The following is an 18,850-nucleotide window of genomic DNA, read 5'->3' as shown; positions in this document are numbered from 1 at the left end:
ACCCCCCAGGGACAAGTATCTCAAGTAATAGCTTTAGTATTCAGTTCGATCAGTTGGACTGAATTTTATGAAGTGAAAACTCATAAGACAGTGTAATGACTTCAGGCTTCCCTTGGAGCTTACTGAAATGACTATAAAATGACTCCTATTTCCCAGAACCATGCAGCTGTCTTGCCACATGGGTTTTTGTTTGTTAAAAAAAACTCTGTATATTCCTATGTTGTTGGGGTAAATTCTTTTTTTTTTCTTTAAGATTTTATTTATTTGAGAGAGAGAACAAGCAGAGGGGAGAAGCAGAGGGAGAGAGAGAAGCAGGCTCCCTGCCAGGCAGAGAGCTGGATTCGGGGCTCAATCCCAGGACCCTGGGATCATGACCTGAGCCGAAGGCAGACGCTGAACTGACTGAGCCACCCAGGTGCCCCTGTTGTTGGGGTAAATTCTTAGTGATGATGTTGTTAATATTAAGTATAGATAGATAGATAGATAGATAGATAGATAGATAGATAGGTTACAGTGGCAGGCACTGTTCTGAGTGCTTCTCAAAAATTGTTGAATTTAAATAGTTCTTAATATTGCAGATTTTTACCGTTTAGATAAATGTACCCCTGTAAAGTCTTCCTGCTTCTCAAGGTCAGATGACAGGTTGATGAAGTAGATGAGTTAGGATGACTCTTTGACGTACACCCTCCCGTCATTTACTTCTCCACCATTCTGAAGTTATAGGAAAAAGAGAGGAGGGGGAAAGAAGATCAAGATAATTCTAGGCAGTTCAGGTAGAAATGGAGGGAAAAGATAAAAGCTGTTGAAAGAAGAGTTTGAATACCCTTCTCGTCTTACTACTAATTCAGCTAACTTTTGAAGTTAATATAAGAATCCGAATTAGTGCCTGTTACTGAGCATCTGCTATGTTTCATGTATTGTGCTAACTGATTTACATGCAGGAGATCTGTATCACTTAAAAGGATTTCATGCTGACCATAATCAGATTTCTTGAATATTAACTTCCCAGTGTGCATTGATAATATTCTGCTTGTTACCAAAAAAATTTCATTTTATCACTATTTGGAAGAATAGTTCTTATATGAATAAGTCATCCCCATAATAACAAACCATTCTGGACAGACAATAGACTTCTCTCTCAGCTTTCCTGATCAACCCACTTCTCAGGGTCTTTGCCTTTTCCTATGTGTCTGAGGCACAAAATTTTGCATTTAATTAGGTAATGCCTCAAATTTCCTATTATTCTGGCTAAAGTTTTGGCTTTGTCTAAGTATGTTCTCAATTCAAGAGTATTACTTCTCTCTTTTATGTTCCCACAAGCCTGAGTACAGTGCTAGTTACAAATTAGGTACTTAATAAACGATTCTGAAATAAATGAGTTAATGAATAAATGAACAGACTTTACGTTGCCATTGGCCACTTAATGATTCTGAGGAGCTATGTATGATATATGTGCAATATATAGTCAGAAAATTTTCAAAAGATGTCATTGCTTTTTTTTCCTTTTTAATCTGGAGAAGTAGCTCTCAAATTTTTGGTCTCAGGATCCCTTTGCACTTAAAAATTATTGAGTTCCCCAGTACAGATTTGCTCAGGTGAAGTGTAATGGTCGTCTCACTCAGATGAGCAGCCTTGTCACTCTTTTCCTACTCAGCAAACTTCTTACACACTCTCTCGTTCGCCTTTAAATAGTCCCGGGGCTGGTTTGGCATGTATGGGAAGCATAGATTGTGTATAGAACTTTATTTCCTCCTGTCCTACATATACGTTTGTATTCTGTTAGTGAGGCAGATGGAAGCACAGAGAAGCTTAGCATGGCCCCTTCACAAGGATGACATGCAACTTCATGAAGCATTCCATATTTTCTGTAATATTTGGAAACGCAATAAATGCTGTACCTGGGGCGCCTGGGTGGCTCAGTCGTTAAGCATCTGCCTCCGGCTCAGGTAATGATCCCAGGGTCCTGGGATCGAGTCTAGCATCGGGCTCCCTGCTCGGCAGGAAGGCTGCTTCTCCCTTTCCCACTCCCCCTGCTTGTGTTCCCTCTCTCGCTGTCTCTCTCTCTCTGTCCAAAAATAAAAATAAAAATCTTAAAATAAATAAATAAATGCTGTACCTTTAAAAAAAATTGAGTTCCCCAATGAGCTTTTGTCAATGAGGATTATATCTAGTGATGCTTACCGTATTATAAATTAAAACTGAGACATTATTAAAATACAAAAACATAAATATGTATTCCACTAGTTGTCAGAGCAGTGACATCAACTAATGTCATGTAGCTTCTGGTGAACTCCACTGTACACTCGTGAGAGAATGAGAATGAAAAACATCAGAGTATTATTGTGAAAATGGTTTAGACCTCATAGACCCCTGAAAACATCATCTTGGAAAATTAATAATCTAAAGTATACCACTGAGGCACCTGGGTGGCTCAGACGGTTAAGCGTCTGCCTTCAGCTCAGGTCATGATCTCGGGGTCCTAGGATCGAATCCCATATCAGGCTCTCTGCTCAGTGGGGAGTTTGCTTCTCCCTCTCCCTCTGCCCCTCCCCCCTGCTTGCGCTCACTCTCTCTCTCTCTCTCTCTGTCAAATAAATAATATCTTTAAAAAAAAAATAAAGTATACCACTGGACTACTGAATCAGGCTATCCTAAGGGTAGTCTTTAATCTTAAGGTTAAAACCTTTTTACCCTTATGTTAAATCATGAGTATTGTGAGTGTTGTAGATGGTTCTAATTATATAGCAAGCACAAAAGTAATTTTTAATTAATGTTAAATGATAACTTTTTTTGGTTGAAATTATCATCATTTAAACAAACAATATTTGGAAATTGTGTTCAGTGTACATTTAAAATTGAGTTCTTTTCCATTGCAGTTCCTCAGTTTGAAACAACATGTGGTTACGTAGAAGCTACACTTGAAGAGTTCCTGACCTGGAACTGTGACCAGCCTACTATGTATGGACCATTTAGAGATTATGATCATTCCAAATTCTGGGCTTATGCTGACTATAAATATTTTGTCAGCCTATTTGACGACAAGGCAGGTATTTTCCAGGTAAGTCAATACATTCCTTTTAATCTTGGTAATAATTTATTCTTGAGAAAAGATCACAAATTAGAACTTCTCTGGTACCTTATTCCTTCACTGTCATCTTCTCTCAAAAGTGGTCACTGTAAGTCTTAAGTATTTTATCCACTCAAGCTAAAAGATTTGCTCGGGTGAAGTGTAATGGTCGTCTCACTCGAATGAGCAGCCTTGTCACTCTTTTCCTACTCAGCAAACTTCTTACACACTCTCTCGTTCGCCTTTAAACATTCCCGGGGCTGGTTTGGCGTGTATGGGAAGCATAGGTTGTGTATACAACTTTATTTCCTCCTGTCCTACATATACATTTGTGTTCTGTTAGTGAGGCAGATGGAAGTACAGCGCTGATTATTACTTGAAGAAGCATTCGCGAAAGCCTGGAGGCATTCCAGGCTACTGCTGCCCCCATCCCTCCCTGCTCTGGGGGGTTAGTACAGGTTAATGGTCTGAGGCAGAGTGTGCTGGGCTCCTGGTGTTTGATTGCAGAAGTCCTGCAGAAGTATGGGAGTGCTTGCGGAAGTAAGAATGTGGAAATTCTTTGTCATGTGTTGACATAACTGACAGCAGAGTTTGCAGACTACCATATCCTCTTTTAAGTGTTTTCTGCCTCAAACTGCCAGCTTATTTTGTGGGGTGATTTCGCAAACTCCCTGTTCTGGTTTCTGTGTGTGTCTTAGGCATGAGGCAGGAATGGGAGTAGTTCTAGGAAGCTGTTTGGATGACTCTGCCTTACCCACAATCAGGTCAGGGCTCCAGAGTCCTTTATCCTGCCCCTGGCCCATTGTCCAGAGAAGTATTTCGCCATCACTGCAGGCTGTCATGCTCCTACTATCCGGCCCCCTGCACTGCTCTCCTCCTGCCTGTCACCATTACCTGCTCTCTGGATTTTCCTCTCACATAGGCTGATAGTCCTTAGACTTTTTTTTTTAAGTTTTTATTTAAATTCCAGTTAGTTAACATACAGTGTAATGTTAGTTTCAGGTGTACAACATAGTGATTCAGCATCCCATAGATCACCCAGTGCTCATCACAACAAGTGCATTCCTTAATCCACATCACCTATTTCCTTTAACATTCAGCCTATATTTTTCTTTTTTTCACTTCAAGTCAAGGTGTAGATGCTGACATTTACATAGTTATTATAATACAATGATCAATGCTTTGTAGCTTTAAAAATTTTTTTAAATGCTTACTTAAATTTTGCTTTTTATAAAAAAAAGGAAAAATATATCACTTGTCTCAGAATTGTTAGTTGAGTATATATTTTTCTCATAACATGAGAGAATGCATCAGTTTTGAAAACATTCAGTAGATGCTTTCTGAATCGAAAGTCTATACCAAGGGCACCTGGGTCGCTCAGTCATTAAGCGTCTGCCTTCGGTTCAGGTCATGATCCCAGGGTCCTGGGATTGAGTCACGCATCGGGCTCCCTGCTCAGAGGGAAGCCTGCGTCTCCCTCTCCCACTCCCCATGCTCGTGTTCCCTCTCTGGCTGTGTTTCTCCCTGTCAAATAAATAAATAAATTCTTAAAAAAAAAAAAAAAGAAAAAAGAAAGTCTATACCAAATCTATTTACTCATTTTCAAATGATAATTTTGAGATAATTTTTTTCTTGTAACATTATCTGTGATCACTTTATAAGTCTTTAACCCTGGAACTTTTAGATATCATAGTTAACTTTTAGAGTCTTTTATTATATTTCTTGCACTGTCACCCATCCTGTAGATTAGTACTTTTGTACTCCATATTTCAGGTAAAACATTGTGTAATAGTAATATTTATCAAGTACTTCTTATACTTGGTGCTTTTCTAAGTGCTTTACATTTATAATCATCAAGTAACCCTATGATATAATAATTATCCCTGTTTTCGGGCACCTGGGTGGCTCAGTTGGTTCAGCGTCTGCCTTTGGCTCAGGTCATGATCCCAGGGTCGTGGGATCGAGCCCTGCATCGGGCTCCCTGCTTGGCGGGAAGCCTGCTTCTCCCTCTCCCACTCCCCCTGCTTGTGTTCCCTCTCTCACTGTCTCTTTCTCTGTCAAATAAATAAATAAAATCTTTAAAAAAAAATTAAAACTATCCCTGTTTTAAGAAAAAAGAGGCACAAAGAAGTAAACCTTTTCTGAAATTCTACAGCTAAGGAAAAGAGTAACCCAAGCAGTCTGTCCTGTGAGCTTTAACTGCTGCACTGTATGCATACACAGGGTCCGAATACATCTAGTTCTTTAGGGACCCCACAGCTGGGGTAAGGACTTCTATGTCTGCTGAGTCTGGGCTCGCTCTACCTTGCATGAATCTCCCATCTGACTCCATCAGTCGTTCTTTCTCAGCCCAGGCATGACAGCACTGGGCAGACATGTGTCCTGTCCATTAAGTGTGGATATAAAAGGCCTTTTGGTAGTGTGCCGGAATTCTAATTGAGCCCTTGTACAACTTGATGTTTTCAACTGAATGAGTTTTTGGTCAGCTCAATTATGGTGATTAATCCTCTGGATTAGAACAGGGAAATCTGTTATGAACAAAAAAATTCATTATGATTATATCATTTTTTAATCTCAGAGATTTCTTTTTTTTATTCTAAAGATTTTATTTATTTATTCATGAGGGACAGAGAGAGAGAGGCAGAGGGAGAAGCAGGCTCCCCGCAGAGCAGGGAGCCCGATGCAGGACTCGATCCCAGGACCCTGGGATCATGACCTGAGCCGAAGGCAGATGCTTAACCATCTGAGCCACCCAGGCGCCCTTAATCTCAGAGATTTCTGAGCACCAAGTCTTACATCATAGGTACCTAAGTTGTTTTCCTTTTACCAATATAATTCATTCATTCACCAAGTCTTACTACTTAACTATTTTAAGCTTTCTTCCATCTGTTAGAAAATGATGGGTAGTTAAACATTAAAACAGATAAATTTTTAAAATTTTTATTAATTCATTTAAAATAAAATCATTGTTTTATGTGAACATAATATTTTTATGAAAATAACTATATTCTAATGAGATTGGTAATGATATTAAAAAAGAAAATAACTATATTCAAAAAATTTTTAAATGTTATAAGAGGAGTGGCATTGTTTTACATTTTTGCAAGTCTTGTTAATGTCTGGCTTCATAGAAGATAGCTGTATTCTTCTGCTTCCTTATTCAGTCTGTTAAAATTTGTCAGTTTGTTTGAAGTATATGAAGAATATGTTGCCTCACACACATATGTGGCTGAAAAAAATAGGACTATTTTAGAAACTTTTTTAGAAAATTGTGAATTTTTTTTATACACCACCAAACTTGACAAGAGGTAGTTTCTTAAAGGTTGGTTTGTTGCAGTACAGAATCTGAACGCATAGTCAATGAACTCTTTGTACTTTTACAATAAAATCCATTGGTCCATCTTGCATGGAATGGCTCTTTTGTAATGCCTTTCATTGGCCATTTGGAAAATATTGGTTTACTGAGTTATATAGATCTTCCAAATGTTGACACATTTCTATATACTTCATTAAAAAAATGACATTTGTTAATATCACCATTCTCATCAGAGAAGTCTTTAAGTATTAAGAAACTTTCAAGCTCATGTGTTTCATGATACCAGGTTCCAAAATCATTTTCATTCTGTTCAAATATTTTCTAATTCCCTTTGTGATGTATTGTTTGACTTATGGATTATTTAGAAGTACAATGTTTAGTTTCCAAATATTTGGGGATTTTCCAGCTATCTTTCTGTTGTTGGTTTCTAATTTAAGTCCATTGTGGTCAGAGAACATATTTTATATGATTTCAGTCCTTTGAAATTTATTGTTTACTGCCCAGAATACAGTCATTCTTGATTAATGTTCCAGGTACACTTGAAAGTAATATGTATTCTCCTATTGTTGTTTTTTGTAAATGTCATTCAAGTCAATTGTTTTAAGTCTCCTGTATCCTTACTGATTTTCTGTACACTTGTTCTGCCCATTATTTAGAGAAAGGTATGGAAATTTCCCAACTATAATTGTATATATGTTTCTTTTTCAGTTTAGGTTGGTCAATTTTTGTGTCATGTATTTTGAAACTGTTATTAGGTTCATATACATTTAGGATTATTATGTCCTCTTAATCGATTAATCTTACATCATGATGAAATGATCCTCTTTCTCCTGGGTTTTTCCTTGTTCTGAAGTCTACTTTGTTTAGTTTGCCTTTGGTTAGCGTTAGCATGAAAAAGGAATACTTTCTATATGATTCCATTTATATAAAATTGTAGAACTTGCAAATAAATTTATAGTGACCAAAAAGATCAAGAACAAGGGGCCAGAGAGAGGTGGGTTACTAAGGATCACAGGGAAACTTGGACATGGTCAAAATGTTTGCCATCTTGATTATAGCGATGGTTTCTCCCATGTCCATATATGTAAAAATTCACCAAGTTGTACACTTTAAATATATGCTATTTATTATACATCAGTTATACCTCAATAAAGCTGTTTTAAAAAACAAAAGAATACAATGCTGCCTGGTACATTTTGGTTCCACTGTCTTGACACCAGCAGTTTATTCACCATTGTTTTTTGTGCCATCAGTGCAAACGTCAACACAGTGAAATAGGCAAATACCATCTTAATAGTATTATGAACATAATTTCAACCTCACAGGTCCTTTAAAAGGGTCCCAGTGACTCCCAAGGGGTCCACGGACCACCTTGAGAACTTCTGGTTTACAACATCACTTCTGATATTACTCTTTATTCCTCCAGCTCTGACTCCTTCTCCAATCAATTCTAAAACAGTTTCTCATGAAGATACATTCCAAGTCATGCTACAGATTAAATATTGAAATATATTAATCATGTTCACTAAAATTTCATGACTTAAAATTGTATAAGAATAGCGTTTAAAACTCTCCCCAATATAACTGATGTGACCTGTCCCCCACGCCTATGTCCCTTTTGTCTCCTTGATGAATGCTGGACCACTCTGTCCTCTCTCATCTTCTCACCTTTGCTCATGCTCTTCTCAACTTCTGTCTATTAAAATTCTACTTCTTAGGGCCCGGATCAGGTTCAGTCTTGGCCATGAAGCCTTCTCAACCACTGTACCCACAGCTATCCATCCCTTGCCTTCGTTCCTGTATGTTTTATTTGGATTGTTATTTAAATGGTGCATGACATAGAATGTCTGTGTCTTGTTTCTCTAACAGTATTAGCTCTTTGGGAACAGGGACTATGTTTTATAACTTTTTATTCCCCCAAACTGCTAACATAGTGCTGAATACATAATAATAGATACTTGAATGATTACAGAAGGGAATTTTTGTCCTACTCTTAACATTTCTTGTTTTGATAGTTCTTTGATTCTTAGCATCTTTTAAGGAATGTTTTAATTTTTTTTTAAAGATTTTGTTTATTTATTTGACACAGAGAGAGAGATAGAGAGAGAGGGAACACAAGCAGGGGGAGTGGGAGAGGGAGAAGCAGGCTTCCCGTGGAGCAGGGAGCCCGATGCGGGGCTCGATCCCAGGACCCAGGGACATGACCTGAGCCAAAGGCAGACGCTTAATGACTGAGCCACCCAGGCGCCCAAGGAATGTTTTAATTTATACCCCTAGTTTCGCCTTTGTCAAATTTTCTGTGGCTTCTAGTTAATCACAGCATTTGTCAATCTTGGTAAGAATTTCTTAGCTCTCTTCAGGTTTCTACTAGTTTTTTAAGTTTTTACTTATAAACTCTAAAATTTCCATCTATTAACCCTTTTCTTCCACAAATTAAAATTATCCACCGATAAATATATAATATTTATATATACTGATAAATACACTGGTAAATACACTGATATGATTGAAAAATATCCTATAGCCTTAGAGGTGGCCAACAACTGTGATTTTGACACTTAGCTGACTTTCATGTATGGCAAATGAAATTAGTCCCAATATTTTTTAGTTGTCCATCACATCATTGACTAATCTAAATAAAACTTAATTTGGAACATTTTGTTCTCTACTTCCCAAGAAAGGTAGGGTATTTGTGACAGTCCCACATAAAATTTCTTTATCTCTCACTCATTAGGTAAGAATGACAGGTCTTACCTTTTGAAATTATCAGTAAGAAGCATAATTGAAGCTATTTAGAATCAACATATAGCAAAAAGAATTTTGCCTTAAGAATGTGTCCCAGGTAGGGGCGCCTGGGTGGCTCAGTTGGTTAAGCGACTGCCTTCGGCTCAGGTCATGATCCTGGAGTCCCGGGATCGAGTCCCGCATCGGGCTCCCTGCTCAGCAGGGAGTCTGCTTCTCCCTCTGACCCTCTTCCCTCTCATGCTCTCTATCTCTCATTCTCTCTCTCTCAAATAAATAAATAAAATCTTTAAAAAAAAAAAAAAAAGAATGTGTCCCAGGTAGATTCCGTTTTATGTTGTGATTCAGATTGGCTGCTGTGAGCCAGGAGCCATGTTAAGTCACCAGGACACAGAATTGCACAAAATGCAATACATCGAAGATTAGTTCTGACCTGTCTTGGACTTTGTAACGTAGTTATGAGAGTATCTTGAAATTGAGTCATGTGGTTTAGTAATGATTAAAAGAGTTTGATGGCCAGTGATGCTTTCTGATGAGGCAGATTGGAATGTAAGAATTTAGGTGTTTATCCAAGCCTTGCTATGGGTAGAAAGCTAACTACCTCTTTTCTGTTTATGTTACCTAAGGTAGTTTTCCTAAGGAAAAAAGAGCCTTAAGCACTTGCTAATTTATAATGTCCATTTAAGGGGCGATTTAAAACTTAAATTGAAGTATTTATCCTTTATAAGTTTTATATGTAATTATAATGAATTGTATTGTTTTAAAGTTTTGTTTTTGTTATTTTGACCAATATTGTGCTTTCCTTTTTTTTTTCAGGAATAAAACTCATTATGGAATTAGGTGTAATCAGTTTTTCTATATTTTTTATCTAGGCATGGAGAATTAATAGAATGAGACAACTTTTTATGTGACAAATAGAATCAAATTAACCAGGGCCATGAGTCACCCGAACAGCATCGTATAGGTAAAAAAACAAATAGTTCTGAGTTGGGGTGTTCTCAGAGCCTAGAGCTTATATCAACTAACATACTGAAATCTGGGCTCTGAGAATACCCCGACTCAAAACATACCATCCTTTAGAACAAAACAACTTAAGAATGGATTATTTTTTGGTGATTGGTTTACATAGTAAGCCAAAAAAAAGCCACTGTTCTGTATTATAAGCATCTTACCAGTTTTCTTCAGTTCTTTGGTTAAAACTAAAATTATGGAAGATTTGGTTACTTGTACAACATTTTTAAGATGGTGTTTGATCCTGGAATAATTATTTAACTTGTTAATTGAAACAGATTTAGGAGTTACTCAGGTTCAGCATGAAAACAGACCTAGTTACCTAGATCAGTAACTCAGCAGTTTTTGAGCATTTGTTGTACTCACTGTGTTAGGCACTGGAGACGCTAACCTGAATAAAATAAAAGATTCGCTTCCCATGGGACTTTATAGTATAAAAACACTTTAGCTAAATTATGTCTTTCACTTCTTAGAGAGCTTTAGAAGAAAGGGAAACTTATGGACCCTTTTTGCAAAAGGATTTAAAAGACCATAGATTTAGACATAAGCTTCAGGTACTCTCAGCATTGACTTCCTGATGGAACAGATGAGAAAACTTAAGAATGAAAGAAGCCATATTTGTTTTAGGCTGGAGAAGGTTTCTGTGGATAAGCCACTATTTTAATTCAGAGCAGCTCTGCTACAATCTGTGAGTCTTCTGTCTTCTGTCTCTTTTCCTTTGTGAACTGTATGATTTCTATGTATTCTTTTTTTAAAATTTTTTTATTGTTATGTTAATCACCATACATTACATCATTAGTTTTTGATGTAGTGTTCCATGATTCATTGTTTGTGCATAACACCTGGTGCTCCATGCAGAATGTGCCCTCTTTAATACCCATCACCAGGCTAACCCATCCCCCCACCCTGTTCCTGACACTATTTTATCACTTAAACAGTAGTAATAGTTTTAGAATATTATGCATAATCTAGAACATTGAAGTGTACACATTTTGATTTTTTTTTTTTTAATTCAACCCGAGTTTTGAAGTCTCCTATTTAAAGTGCTGGGGACACTTTTAATTAAACAATTTTCTTTTTTTTAAGATTTTATTTATTTGACAGAGAGAAAGTACAGACAGGCAGAGCAGCAGGCTGAGGCAGAGGGAGAAGCAGGCTCTCTGCGGAGCAGGGAGCCTGACGTCAGGCTTGGTCCCAGGACCCTGGGACCATGACCTGAGCTGAGGGCAGCTGCTTAACCGGCTGAGCCACCCAGGCGCCCCCTAATTAAATGATTTTCAAAACTGATCCTCATTACTCTTATGTTTACCTAAAGGAACCCAGTGTTTAATTATTGTGATAACAGTAGATTGGTGGTTGGTTTGGGGCTAAGGGTAAAGCCAGGCAGATTAACTGCACAGGAGTAAGAGGAACTTTTTGGGGTAACGGAACTATTCTATATCTTGATCATGGGTGTTGGTTACACCAATGTATACATTTGTCAAAACTTGTTGAACTATACTCTAAAATGACTGCATTTTATTGTATTTAAATTTTATCTCAATAAAATTAATTTAAGGGCACTTGGGTGCTCAATCAGTTAAGAATCTAACTCTTGGTTTTGGCTCAGGTCATGGTCTCAGGGTGGTGAGATCAAGCCTTGCATCTGGCTCCATGCTCAGTGCAGAGTCTGCTTGAGAGTCTCTCCCTCTACCCGTTTCCTTTCCTCGCTCTTGTGTGCACGTGTGCATTCTCTCTCAAATAAATAAATAATATGCTCTCTCAATAAATTGATTTTGTTTTTTAAAAGATTTTATTTATTTGAGAGAGAGAGAGAGAGCAAGTGGTGGAGGGAGAGAGAGAAGCAGACTCCCTACTGAGCAGGGAGCCAGATGCAGGACTTGATCCCTGGACCCAGAGATCATGACCTGAAGTCAGATGCTTAACTGACTGAGCCAGGCGCCCAAAATTAATTTAAAAAGAAAACTAGGCAGTGGAAAAATATTGTTTCTAAATATTTCATTATGTTGATATTCAAGCAGTATCTTCCAAACTCGTATCTTCACAAGTGGCACAAAAATGCATTGTAATCTCTTGTGCCCTGATTTTTTATTTGGGAGAATGATCACTCTATGTACACAAGAAATAAAGCCATCATTATTTATAAGTTATATGTTCAGAACACCATCACAAGGGCAGGGCCACCTGAAGGAAAGAGGAGAATAAAGTACCCGCCCTACTTTTGTATTGTAAACAAAGTTCATTTTCATTGGTCAGCCAGTTTTCAACTATGAGTGAACAATGAATTTTGTTTATAATGCTCATTCTGTCCAGAAGCTGTACTATATTTATTCTTATCCTGAAACACTGTAATGTGTTATTTCCATCTGTTTTTCTTAAGGCATCCTTAAGCTGCCAATAAACTTCCCAGATAGATTCTGAGAAGCAGCTAGGAATCAGGGCTGATTACCTGGGGTTGGAGGAGGATAAAAAAGCAAAACTGGATTTCCTGGTTAACGTCTTTAAGTACTGGGGTAAAATCTGATAGGATTTTCTTCTAGAACTGCCCCTCCCCACTAGGGTATTTAGCGAACTACCAAATTATAACAGCCTTATGTTAGCACTTCCATAATAAATCTAGCCTTCCTCTTTAATTAAAGAGTTGATGATCTAGACCTTTTGACTGTTTCTTTTACTGTCTTTTGTCATTTTCATTGCTTGTGATCTACACATTTTACTTGTATATCAATTATTTGGACTGAGAACATTTTTTTTTTTTTCCTGGAGAAATGATGCTGATCTCAGTGGTTAGTTCTCCAGGCCAGCCTGGGGAGGCCTACTAAATTTTTAACTACTCAAAGAAGTACATAGAACTCTCCCTACTCCCACCCCAAAGTGTCTATAAGAGTATGTCCTCAGGGATGCATTTCTCCGATATGGGGTTTAAGACTAGCCAACTGCAAACCTGGGAAAAAGTGCCCAACAGAATGGGATTATTGGGGAAAGACAGGTTCCCTGGACTAACCTCCTGAATCAGTTTGAATTAGGCCTGTTAAAAAATGAAATTCAACCCAGTGAATTTGAAGATCTAATTGGAATTTATTAAATGATTCATGAATTGGGCAGCATTCCATCTTGCAAGCAGAAGAAAATTCCACTGAGCTAAACAAAAGAAAAGTTTTTAAAGGCAGAGAGAGGGCATTGAAGAAGGAGAAGAAGTAGAAGGAGAAGAAGAAAAGAAGAAGAAGAAAAGAAGAAGAGAAGAAGAAGAAAAGAAGAAGGAAGGAAGGAAGGAAGGAAAGGAAGGAAGGAAGGAAGGAAGGATGGAAAGATGGAAAGATGGAAAGATGTATTAGCAAGGAATGCATTGTTTAGGCAAGGTTGCCCTCCTAAGGGGAGTACAAGAGGTCTATTAGTAAGTTTCCTACTATTAACCAGGAAATTCCATGTTGACTAGTTAAAGGTTACATTTGTGGTGGGGAGGGGAGTGAAACGCAGTTAGGTTAGGTACTAGTAAGTCTTGTTTTACTGATTTAGGGTCTTAACCTAAGTGATGGCCATTTTGAGGCTATGATTGTTTTTGGTTTTTTCTTGTTGTTGTTGTTTTTAACAGACTTAGTTGCTTGCAACAGATAACCCTGAATAGAAGTTGCCTAACTAAAGGCATACGGGTGATTTTTTTTGCCTCATGTAAGGAGAGTTCAGAGCTGCACTAGCCTGGGCTGTAATGGAGGCTTTGTCATACCAAAGAACCCAAGTTTTACTGTCTTTCTGCTTTGTCCTTCTAAGCATATGGCTTCCATCCTCAAGGCCATCTTGTATTCCATGATAGCCATCACAACTGTATCGCTGAAAAGGGGGAGGGAAGGACAAAAGTCTACTCCCAGCTCTCTGTCTCACTTTTAGGGAACTTTCCCAGAGGTCCCACCTAACAACTTCTCTTTAATGGTTAGAATTTAATCTCTTAGCTCCACTTAACTGCAGGGGAGGCTGGAAAATGGGTGTTTTTTAGCGGGCATCTCCCTGAATACAGTTGGGAGATATTAAGAAAGATAGGCAGTTTCTGCCACACCCTGCTCATGGAAAGACATGAAAAATTAAAGTAACATTTATTTTAAAAAGATAGTTATTACGGGTGTCTGCGTGGAACAAGTGTAGGGTCTGGGAAAATTGCAGCATTGAAGGGAGGGTTCCAAGAATGAGTCCTGGCCCTCTGCACCATCATCCTTTGTGTATTGCTTAAGATGCATAGGGCTAATGCCTGTGCAGCAGGGGAAAGAGGCTTTTGAAGTTAATGGAAGAGCAGTTCTCAGGCAGCCATAGGCCTGGCAGTTTCAAGGGAGGGTCCTATGGCCAGATGCCTGGGGCAAGATGATTGATGGTCATTTTATTTCGTGGTTAAATCCATAGGTTAGCAATCTGCTATACTCCTCACTGGAGCAGAGGAAGGGAAAGGAGCAAAGTTCACATCTCTCTCTCAAGTCCTAATGCATTATTAGTTCCTTGTTGAGGGATCAAGACTGAGAAGGGTAAAAGCCAAATTTCAACCATTCTTGACCTCTGACTTTATTGTACCATCGTGTAATAGTGATAGAAACTGCCTGTGGCATTTTGGTTGTTGTTGTTATTTATGTTTTTTCAGGCTGATATCTCCAACTAGACTGTAAAGTTTTCCAATACAGATAATAGAGATGTTTATGTCTTACACCTCTTTGAGTCTCCATCCTTGATTAGCATATCTCATGTTATCAGTCAGTATTTGTTGATTCAAGTACATGTGGTGTGGTCGTGATTCTCAACTCTCAGGTCTTGCATTCCCTTTATGATTCTGAAATACAACTTGTAGATGGTATAACCTACACATGTAATTTTTAAAAATTGTTTAAAAATGCCTTACCTATGACATAAAGGAACATTTTAAAGGAAGTAATTTAAAATAAAACAACATATATTTTGGTGTGTTAACGCTTATTGACTACACTAGAAGACATAATGAAGTAGTCAAATCAGGTATGTGATTAAGTGGACCACCTCTAAAACCATATGCCATCCTTTCGAATGGATACCACATTCCATTTACTCCAGAAACCAGGGCCAACCCTGATGCACACTGTGGTCTGCGATGCTCCTTTTCTGATATTGCAGACTGTGAGGGAGCCTGCTAAGTTCTAGGTAAGGCTGTCCCAAATGACTGTCGTCAGTTGCTGTGTGTTAGAATTTTAGACTTGGGACTGGCCTGGGATGACCAAGGAATCCCAGGACCATACCTACCAGATCTATATTTGCCCAAGAAAAAAAAATTCCAGAGTAAAACAGTAATAAGCGTGCCAGCCAGAAAGAAAACAAAAAAGTACCAAAGGTCAGGACAGATAAAAGTGGAAACTAGATTTAAGCTCTGGTATGTGCTGTGGACTCAGCCAGTTGCTGGAGCTAGTGAGGTATGTAAGTAGTGAAAAGACAGAAAATGACTGTAAAATGTGAGTGGTTATTCATTCTACAAATGCCTGTTTTCCAGGTACTGTGCTAGGCTAGAAAGTTGCAGACAGCCCTGGCCCCCTTTCCTCAGGGAGCTCATATTCTAGTGGAGAAGACAGACAAGCGCATCTAACCAGTAATGGCCAGTTGTCCTAAGTGTTATGAAGTAAACAAAAATGGGCCCAAATCAAGAACAACAGGAGAGGGACTTACTTTACATAGGGTAAGTTGGGAAGCTTTCTCTAAGGAGATGATATTTAAGCTGATTCCTAAGAAATGAGAAGCTAGCCATGTGAAAGGAGGGTCAGGAGATTTCTAAGCAGAGTGAACAGCATATGCGAAGCCCTTGAAGAAGGGAAAATTTGCCTTTTTGGTGGGGGTGGAGAAGAAGAAGGCCATTGTGACTGAAGCCTGGCCAATGAGATGCAGAGGGTTAGAAGGTGTCAGAAAGGTGAGAGGGGCCTGGTCATACAGGCCCACAATTGAGGGCATTTGGACCTAATTCTGAGTTCAGAGCAAGGGAGTGACAGGTCTTAACATTTTAAAAAGATTGCTTTTGTTGTGATGAGGAGAATGGGTCAGAGGCAAAAAGAGTCAAAGTTCTTTGGGAGGGAGAGACCAAGAGAGAATGATGAGGTTGCATAAGGGGAAATAGAAGCATTTAAAGAAGTGACATTTACATTGGGTCTTCAAAGAGAATTCTGAACTGGGGTGTGGGAGAGCTGCAAGAAGATCAGTCGGGCAGAGGGAACAGCAGGAGGAAAGGCAGGGGGAGGTGTGTGTGGTCCATACCAGGAAAGCTGTAGAGGTGGTGTAGCAGGGGTCTCCTTGCAGAGCCTGCATCCCCTTCACTGTTCTGTGGGTAATTACCTTCACACATAATTTTTAAAAACAATTAAACTGCCCCTGCTATAAAATACAGGAGAATTTAAGCAGAAATATGTGATTTAATGTGTAATTAATCAAGTGTAATTAATCCAGTGACTATACCGGAAGTCATAACGAACTAATCAGATGCTTGTACTTACAAGGAAAAGGTTCAATTTTGAAGAATTAAGATAAAATTCCACAGAATATTTCCAAAATTGTATATTTAACATTTTGAAATGAGGCTAAGTAAGTATATTTGTATCTATACGTGTAGAGTCACCACTATGAGATAATATAACCACAGACTGATATTGGTTTATATATTGCTGACCCAAAAGCAATGAGTTTCAGTGCTGTTGGTGGTCTGGTTTTCAAAATAGGGAACAACTCCTGGTAAAGCTGCAAAAACAAAATACAGTCCTCCCTTGACTTATTTAGTAATTAAGTTTCGGGAAAACTCAATATGTATTAAAAACATGCCAAAGATCCTTTGATGATACTTGAAATGGAGTTGGAGTCCTACTCTCAGAGAATTAAAATAAAATTTTTTAGCAGTATGAAAACTGTGCAAGATATAGAACCTTCGTTTTGTTGAGCTCATTCCTGACCTCTATCCACTGAGTACCAGTAGCACCCTCCTCCCACTTGTTATGACAGACAAGAATCTGTGCGTGTTTTGTAACAGTACTGTCAAAAGGACAGTTACATCCCTTAGCTTCCACATATAAAAATGGGTAAAGTGGATATATCTACCGTCAATCTCATAAGGATTAAAGGAGATAATACTCATAAAATATTAGTATTGGGGTCTGGCCTACTATAAGAATCCAATAACAGATGGTGACTTGTTAGCAATTGAAAATATGGGTCTAGTCATAAATAGGAGAGACTCTGTTAGGACTCGAGATAAGGCTTGGGAGTCATGTAGACAAGTTGATTTAAACATTGTAAAATGCCAGACAGAAACGAAATAAGATTCAGTTTAAGAGGGTTAAATGTAGGATCCCATGGCTTTTTCCTACAATCTGTTAATAAGTCAAGGCTGAAGAGATATGGCTAGTATGGCTAGACCACAGTTCATAAGAAAAAGGCAGGCAAGCCAAGATTAGCCATGGTATAATTCAGTTGCTTAAACTGTCTGATGGTACATGAATGGTATAATGTCCGGGTCATGGAATGCTGCAGTCCCATAGACAGGGTTTCTTTTTCTTTTTTTTTTTTTTTAACTTTTTTTTTTTAATATTGGATATTTTATTTCTTCTTTTTAAGTCTTTTTATTTATTTATTTGAGAGAGTGAGAATGAGAAAGAGAGAGAGAGCACATGACATGATAGGGGGAAGGGTCAGAGGGAGAAGCAGACTCCCCGCTGAGCAGGGAGCCTGATGTGGGACTCGATCCCGGGACTCCAGGATCATGACCTGAGCCGAAGGCAGTCGCTTAACCAACTGAGCCACCCAGGCGCCCCTAGACAGGGTTTCATGTAGGCTGTGTCTAAGGTTGGGGAGTCAGGCTTAAGAGAGCTGTTGACAAAGATAGTTGAGAAGATAGCAACTGGAGGGAAAAGTTAATGCTACTGAGTTTAGGTATAAAAAAAAGAAAAGGCATGACAGTTTTTCAGATAATTTAAAGACAGCAATTTGTGGCAGAAGAGAAAGTAAACTTGTCTGTAGAAAGCAAATCTACAACCTTCTGTGAGTTACACGAAAGCAAATAGTTTGTAGTGAGCAGTTGTTAAAAAACATTCAGCCAAGTAAATTCGAAGACCTGATTGGCTTTATTAAACAAATCAGGCAGCATCCCATCTAGCAAGTGGAGGAGAGCTACAAAATGGAAGGTTTTTATAGGAAGAAGTCTGGGGCAAGAAGTTATTAGCAAAGGTAAAAAAAGGATTGATTCAGGTAAGATCACCTTCCCTTAGTGGAAAGGGCATCCCCATTTTATCAAGCATATTACCTCAGCTTCCTTCGGGCGTGGGGGTGGGGATGGAGAAGGAGACGGCTCATGTGACAGATTACCTCATTGGTGCTGACCAGAAAATTCCTGACCCACTAGTTAAGACTGTGTTTCTGGGAGAGGTTGAACTGCAATTAAGTTAAATATTAAGCCCTAGTTTGGTGACATGGCCTAGCATAAGTGACTCCATCCTTGGTCTCCAGTTTTCTTTTTAACACAGTCAACCAGACACTTGATTGTTCTTTTCAGCAATGGTGTCAAATAGAATTTTATAGATATAGATGATTTCTAGACTTTTCCAATTGTTGAGGTGGGTGTGGGAATAGACTCTAGGGTAGATCACCCTACCAATCACCTATATTAATTTCAGTGTTCCCAGCAAGACTCAAGGTAGATTCCTTCTGCGCCCACTTTGATTTCAGACATTTGACTCTCT

The 18,850-nt window shown here is 38.5% G+C and overlaps 1 protein-coding gene and 1 non-coding gene across 2 annotated transcripts in view; both read left to right on the top strand.

Annotated features, from left to right (window-relative positions):
• HSPBAP1 (HSPB1 associated protein 1) overlaps nt 1–18,850 on the top strand; it is a 61,297-nt gene that overhangs the window by 21,309 nt on the left and 21,138 nt on the right. The window contains exon 3 of the mRNA XM_025875310.2: nt 2,877–3,058. Coding sequence (XP_025731095.1) covers nt 2,877–3,058 — 182 coding nt within the window. The remainder of the gene's footprint in view (nt 1–2,876; nt 3,059–18,850) is intronic.
• LOC112834511 (U6 spliceosomal RNA) lies at nt 1,760–1,866 on the top strand. Its single transcript, XR_003210934.1, has one exon. It is a non-coding gene; the product is annotated as a U6 spliceosomal RNA (small nuclear RNA).

The sequence above is a fragment of the Callorhinus ursinus genome, unplaced genomic scaffold, assembly GCF_003265705.2.
Source record: "Callorhinus ursinus isolate GAN/ISIS: 27379988/994484 unplaced genomic scaffold, GSC_fseal_2.0 scaffold1, whole genome shotgun sequence".
NCBI lineage: Eukaryota > Metazoa > Chordata > Mammalia > Carnivora > Otariidae > Callorhinus > Callorhinus ursinus.
This window is presented reverse-complemented; position numbering and strand designations above follow the sequence as displayed.